General features: G+C 47.9%; 1 protein-coding gene across 1 annotated transcript; it reads left to right on the top strand.

Moving 5' to 3' along the window:
• The first annotated feature begins 426 nt into the window (after positions 1-426).
• On the top strand, positions 427-1,365 carry LOC142490859 (olfactory receptor 51E2-like). Its single transcript, XM_075593279.1, has one exon. The coding sequence runs from the start codon at positions 427-429 to the stop codon at positions 1,363-1,365; it is 939 nt and encodes a 312-aa protein (XP_075449394.1).
• Positions 1,366-7,609: the final 6,244 nt, after the last annotated feature.

The raw sequence follows: 7,609 nt of genomic DNA, 5'->3' as shown, positions 1-7,609 counted from the left end.
GGGTAATCAGCACGCATAGTTCCCTTAGTCATAGGGAGAGGGGGCTACTCAAGCAAATGCAAAACAACCTGATGGGGCAGGGAACTTGATCACAAGGGGAAAGCAAATAATCAGGCAGGGAGTAACGGGAAGGGGAGGCTTATAAACGCCTGTCTGAGGCACAGGGACAGGTGTTGGTGATGAGGCAATCAGCAACCTTCAGAAAGTTCTCTGCAGAGAACAACAGCCTCAGTGGTAGTTTGGCAGAAGACTGGGACGAATGACCAGGGTTCCAAGCCCACCAGGGACATCCCCTTCCCTCTCTTTCACCAAAAGACTAGTTCACATTTCCATAAAATAAAAGCTCAAACATACAAAGGCATCTCAGGCATTTTACATTTGTATTTCTTGTTTCCCCAGTGAAGGATCTGGACCTATCGTTGCACAATGGAAGCACTGAGCCCAAACCAGACCATCTCTTACTCCCACCCCGAGTTTGTTCTGTTTGGGTTTCCTGGAATCTCAGAATCCAGACAGCTCCTGGTGATCCCGTTTCTATCCATATACGTGGTGATCCTGACAAGTAACTCTCTCATCATCTACAGGATCTGGGTGGAGAAGAGCCTCCAGTCCCCCATGTACTCACTCATCTCTCTTCTATTTGCTGTCAACATCTCCTGCACCACCGCTATCGTGCCCAAGGTGCTAATGGGTTTGCTATTTGGACTGAACCAGATTTCTCTGACCTGGTGCCTGTTGCAGATGTTCATTATCTATGTAACTGTCGTGTTCGAGTCCAACATACTGTTGTTAATGGCCCTGGACAGGTATGTGGCGATCTGCAGGCCACTGCGCTACCACGATATCATGAACAACCGTTTTCTGGTCCAGCTGTCCATCATTGGACTGGTTCACAGTAGCCTTTTTGCTTCTCCAATAATTATTGTAGCATCACAAGTCCAGTTCTGTAGGTCCAACATTATTCTGAACTTTGCTTGTGAGAACATGGTGCTCTTAAATCTTGCATGTGGCGACATCTCCAAAATCCAGATGGTAGGACTAATGGTGAGGATCATCCTTACTGTGAGTGACGTCAGCCTGCTCCTGCTCTCCTACCTGAGTATTCTCCACACCGCAATGAAGATTGTGGTGGGAAAAGCCAGAAATAAAGCCCTGCACACCTGCAGCACACACCTGTTGGTGGCCATCCTGAATTATTTGTGTGGCTTCTTATCCTCGATTGCATACAGACTGCACATTTCCCTTGATGTTCAAAATCTGTCCAGTGCAATATACTTTCTGTTGCCAGCTACCGTGCACCCAATTATCTATGGCATAAGAATGAAAGAGATTAAAGATTGTTTGGTGAAATCCTGGAGGTCATAGTGTCCTCTCTTTCCCCGGACGCACAGAGAGAAGGGTCTTTCATCGGACTGGCCAAACGGTGTAATAAGAATGATGCTCTAAGTAAATGTAACTTCTGGTATTTGTAAAGCCTCCATGTTGTCCCTCTGCGGACGTGTTTGGGGATATATAAAAACAATTATAAATGATAATAATACTGGTGGCCAATGTTATATACGGTATGGGCTGAAACTCTTCTATATCATAAAGTTGGTGTTGTCTGTAACAGCCTGATAATAGGGGGACATGCAGAATCAGAAATACTCTGTCATTATTTTACCTGATACATACACCCCTTGGTGCGTTGTTACCACAAGGATGTCCCAAGATCAAAATACATTTTTGGTACATATTATGCCTGCAGAGAATCAATGACGGGAAGATTGCTGCATGACACGTGTGGCGACCATTTGGATTTCCTCATTGAGCAGCAGGTCTGTCTCATACAGCACATGTTAAAAATAAACACAAAAGCAACTTGTCACACGTGGTTTTACAGGTTCAGTAGCACATAGGATAGGGTGACCAGACACCCTGGTTTTTCCGGAATTGTCCTGGTTTTTGGCATTGTGTCCCGGTGTCCCACCGACTTTTTAAAAAGTGCCGAAACAGCCTGTTTTTTTTAGCGCCGATTGCACAAGCGCGGCCAACAAGCGAATGCAATCAGCTCTTGTCACCCGCGCATGTGCAATCAGTGTGGGTCCTTCGTGCATATACTCGGCGTGGGTCGTTCGCGCATTTTTTTTACTGAAGAAGCAATCCTAAAATGCTAAATTGCCCCCCCACATCCACCCTCTTTTGAAATTGTAGTTGGCAAAATCTGCCTCCCCTTTTCTAAGCCCATCTTGGTTGCTGGCATCTACCGCCCCCCTAAAGCCCCTCTACAATCCCTGGCTGATATCACCCAATTTCTTGGCTCCATTTCCTCTCTGAATGAGAAGAGTGAGCTGCTAGTTCTAGGGGATTTCAACTTCAATTGGCTTGACCCTAAAAACCACAAAATCCAGATACAAATCAAATCGCTTAACCTATCACAACTTATTTCCCAACCCACACGGACAAACCTGAAATCGCACAACAATTCCTTGCTAGACTAGATTCTCTCCTCAAACCCCAGCAGAATCCAATCCTCTGGCATCCTTCCTGACATTTTCAGTGACCATGCAATAGTGTACTGTGTAAGGAAAATTAAACCACCCCAATCAAGCCCTAAAGTTCTCCTCACTAGAACATTTAGAAACTTTAACCCACAACAGTTTCTGGATGACCTTACCAACTGCCCTTGGCACAGAATCAATTTAATTCCCAACCCTGATTCTGCGCTCGACTATTTCCAATCAGAGTTCTTAAAACTCTGCGATACCCATGCTCCACTACGCAGAATAAGGGTACGGGGGGCCCACCTTCCATGGGTTACACCTGACCTTATAGCACTCTACCAGTTCAGGGATACCTTGTGGAAAAGCTACAAAGTAACTGGCACTACCAAGGATCTCAATCACTACAGATGCATGCGGAACATGTGCACAAGGCAAACAAGGCATGCAAAAGCACAATATTAGTCTGACAATCTCCTCCAGAACACATCAAACCCAGCTAACTTCTGGAAGGTTATCAACAATATATTCCAGCCTTCTAACCATCAACAACCAACTAATATCACTAAGGGGGATATTACTCTGACGAACCCCACTGACATTGCAAATGCATTCAATGATTACTTTGTGGGGTGTGCTACTAACTTATTAGCGAAACGCAACCCAAACCACAAACCTGAATCTCATCCTGGGAGTACCGACATAGCCCCACCCCCTCCCAACACTGCCCACAGTTTTCAGTTTGGCCCAGTATCCGAAGAGGAGATTACACAAGTGCTCCTCAAATTAAAACTAAGCAGCCAATGCGGACCTGACTTACTACAATCTAGGTTCCTAAGACTTGGTGTCCCAGCCATTGCCAAACCAAATGCTTCCGTAGTCAACTCTATCCTGTCTGCAGGCCATATCCCTAAGACCTGGGAAACTGCCAGAGTTGTCCCAATCTTCAAAAGTGGGGACAAAAACACTGTCTCAAACTACAGGCCAATCTCCCTTCTCTCAATCCTATCCAAAGTCATGAAAAATGTGTCCACTCCCAATTAAGCGATTACTGTACCAATGTTACGCTGGTGCTGCCCGCAGACCAGACTCGTCCCTTATACTGTGGTGGGGACGTATATGTGCATGCACCCGCAGCAGAAGGAGCGTGTCCGGAGTGTGGTGTTTTGGCGTTGCCAGGCCAGGTGTGAACAGGTGTAGCAATACTTGCCGGTACCGGTACTGAAGAAGCAAAGTAGTTGCCGTTAGCCAAAGGTCGGGGAGAGAGAGATCCGGAAGGTCGAGGTCCAAGCTGAGGTCGAGGGATGGAAGAAGCTGCAGGGTCAAGAGGGAGCCGGGATCCAGAGCCAGGTAAGCACGTCCGCCAAGCCGGGTCGTAACCCGAATGCACGAAGACAAAGGGAGAGCCAGAATAGACGTCTGTAGCAGAGACTATGTCGAGCGATGTGAGAGAGGCAGAACAGGCATTAAGTACTGTGGCTGACCAATGGGTAACGGAGGCAGGCCTGTAGGATCCCTAGGAGCAGTCCAGGATTGGTTTCCATAATAAGCTGCCAGGTGATAAGGTTTAGGGTTAACTAGTAACCAGCATGTGGGAGGGAGGTGTGGCTTCACTGCAAGAGCAGTGAATAAATTTGCTGGTGCTGGAATGTGTTCCGTAACAGCAGGGGATGTGCGCACAGAAGCAACGGCAGGCAGCCGAGCACCAGCCCCGCGCGGGGCAGCAGCAGCCCGATGGGGAGGACGGGGAAGTCCCCTCAGCAGGGAAGCCGGGCGAGGAGGGAGCCGCACAGCTGCGGGAGCGGACAGAGGTCCGAAACCCTTCCAATGAACCAAGAAATGGACTTTCCTTCTGGAGAGACGGGAATCTAGTATGGTCTGGACCTCGTACTCTTCGTTGCCCTGTATGATCACAGGATCTGGTTTAAGAGTGTGGTCTGGGAACAGAGGGCTAGAGATGAACAGTTTGAGAAGTGATGTATGGAAAACATTAGGAATTTGCATGCTTGGGGTGTAGTTGAAGACGGGAAGCCACCGGGTTAACCTGCTCCATGATAGGAAATGGCCCCAGAAACCTAGGAGCCAATTTGGGGGAAGGGTTTTTGAGGCGGATATTTCTAGTAGACAACCAAACCTTGTCCCCTGGTTTGTAGTTGGGTGCAGGTCGGCGATTGTGGTCAGCCTGGACTTTAGAAGACAGGGAGGCCCTTTGAAGTGCAGATTGAATTCTAGCCCAAGAGTCCTGTAGGAGGGAAATGTGTTCATCCACAGCTGGAACTCCAGAGGAGATCTTGGAAATAGGCAGGCAAGCCGGATGATAGCCGTAATTAATAAAGAAAGGTGTCTCACCAGTGGATTCATTCCTGGTGGAATTAAAGGCATACTCAGCCCAGGAAAGTAATTCCGTCCAGTCATCCTGGGAGTCAGAGACGAAGCACCATAAATACTTCTCGAGAGATTGATTGACCCTCTCGGTCTGTCCATTAGACTGAGGGTGATAACCCGAAGAGAAGGAGGAAGCAATGCCCAGTCTTCTTGTGAAGGATCTCCAGAATCTGGAAACAAATTGAGAGCCACGATCCGATACGATGGACGTGGGTATGCCATGGATCCGGAAAATTTCTTTGGAGAAAATATCGGCTAGGGCGGTGAGGAGGGTAATCCTTTGAGAGGAATAAAGTGTGCCATCTTGGAAAACCGATCCACCACTACTAGAATGGTGTTCATGCCATTCGACATAGGCAATTCGACAATAAAATCCATGGATATGTGGAACCAGGTGCGTTCCGGGATGGATAAAGGCAAAAGAAGAGCATGGGGTTTCTGGCGAGGAATCTTGTTGGTTGCACATACCGGACAGGCCCGGGTAAACTCAAGAATAGATTTGGCCATATTGGGCCACCAAAAGGTACGACGGATGAGATCCAAATTCTTCTTGTAGCCTGGGTGTCCTGCCGAACAGGAAGCATGCCCCCATTCCAGAATCTTTGGAATAAACTTGTCCTCCACGTATAAGGTATCCTTCGGGATCTCAAGATCGCTAGGAAGGTGACTTTGAGACTTGATGATCCTCTCAAGATTCTTGAATGTAGCGACCGCAAGGATTTTTTGTTTGGGAAGGATAGACTCTGTAGTTTTCTCTGGTCTCTCATCAGAAGAATATTGTCTAGAGAGAGCATCCGCCGTTTTTAGTGCCGGGAATGTAAGACAAAATAAAATTAAACCTGGAGAAAAATAACGACCAGCGGGCTTGGCGGGGGCCTAAGCGACGGGCATTCTCGATGTATAAAAGATTTTTGTGGTCCGTGAGAATAGTGAATGGCTCTTTTGACCCCTCCAACAGATGTCTCCATTCCTGAAGGGCCAACTTGACGGCCAAAAGTTCTCTATTGTCCACATCATAGTTCCTCTCAGCTGGGGAAAACTTCTTTGAGAAAAAACCGCAAGGGTGAAGTTTATCCTTTTGGGATAGGACAGCGCCGGCCCCGCAGTCCAAAGCGTCAACCTCTAGGGTGAAAGAAAAATTGGTGTCAAGGTGTCGAAGGATGGGAGCTGAGACAAAAGCTTGTTTTAGTGTTTCAAAAGCTATGACTGCCTCAGGAGACCAAGAAGAAGGAACAGCTCCTTTTTGGGCCAGTGCTGTGATCGGGGCGATGATTGTGGAGAAGTTACGAATAAACTTCCGGTAATAATTGGAAAAGCCAAGGAACCGCTGAATAGACTTGAGGGAGTTAGGTTGCGGCCAATCAATAACGGCTTTAAGTTTCTCAGGATCCATGGCCAATCCCGTGTTGGAAATAATATATCCCAGAAAAGAGGTGGTAGACTGGTGAAAGAGACATTTCTCCATCTTGGCAAACAAACGGTTCTCTCGGAGACGGGAGAGTACAAACTTGGTATGGATGATATGATCCTGTAGATTCTTGGAAAAGATAAGGATGTCATCCAAATAAACAATTACAAACTGATTAAGGACATCCCGAAAGACGTTGTTGATAAAGTCCTGAAAAACCGCCGGAGCGTTGCATAATCCGAAAGGCATCACGAGATACTCGTAGTGGCCGCTACGGGTGTTGAAGACAGTCTTCCATTCGTCGCCCTCCCGGATGCGAATAAGATTATACGCCCCGCGAAGGTCAAGCTTGGAGAACACGTTAGCACCTTGAAGTCTGTTGAATAATTCAGAAATGAGAGGAAGTGGGTAACGGTTCTTCACCGTGATGCGGTTAAGTCCCCGGTAATCAATACACGGTCTGAGAGTACCGTCCTTTTTCTTGATGAAGAAGAATCCAGCTCCTGCGGGTGAATTGGAGTGCCGAATAAAGCCCCGTTTAAGGTTCTCACGGATATATTCGTTCATGGCTTCCGTCTCAGGAAGAGAGAGGGGGTAGGATTTGGATTTGGGCAATGTGTATCCAGGTACCAAGTCTATAGGACAATCGTAAGATCTGTGAGGAGGTAGTAGTTCGGATTGGGTTTTGCAGAAGACATCCAGAATAGCAGCATACGGAGCGGGCAATCCTCCCCTAGGGTTGGATGCATTGGCCAGCAGTCGAGGCGGAAGTACGTCTGGTGGAAACGGCTCCTCCGACCTCGACCTCCAAGCAATAGGATCTTGGGATGTCCAGTTGATGAGAGGATTGTGCTTCTGTAACCAGGGTAAGCCGAGAGTGACCGGAGTTCCGGGGGCGTGGATTACATCAAAGGCCAAGGTCTCTTTGTGTGAACGAGAGGAAAGGGTGATGGGGCAAGTCTCCAAGGAAATATATGCTGGGGTGAGCGGACGCTCGTCAATCCCGACCAAGGCAACGGGAGACTTCTTCCTAACGAGTGGAATCTGGTTCTGTTCAGAGAAGGCTTGGTCCATGAAATTTCCTCCCGCGCCTGAATCGATAAATGCCGCAGTGGAGGTACGGAACGTAGGACCCGAGAGAGAGACGGGAATGGTCAATTTCTTGGGAAGTTCCTTCCTGGAAAGGGGACAAGGAGATTTAGCACCCAGGGAGAGCCCCTTCGTACTCACTGGGTTTGGTCGTTTCCCGGGCGTAGTGGACATTCACGGATCAGATACTCGGAGGATCCGCAGTAATAACATAATCCACCGACTTGGCGAGCTTGCTGTATTGGTG

This window comes from Ascaphus truei, chromosome 3 (genome assembly GCF_040206685.1).
Source record: "Ascaphus truei isolate aAscTru1 chromosome 3, aAscTru1.hap1, whole genome shotgun sequence".
Lineage (NCBI taxonomy): Eukaryota > Metazoa > Chordata > Amphibia > Anura > Ascaphidae > Ascaphus > Ascaphus truei.
This window is presented reverse-complemented; position numbering and strand designations above follow the sequence as displayed.

Bases quoted from the DNA above. Each gene is read 5' to 3' on its own strand.
- LOC142490859 (XM_075593279.1), top strand. From the start codon at position 427: ATGGAAGCACTGAGCCCAAACCAGACCATCTCTTACTCCCACCCCGAG.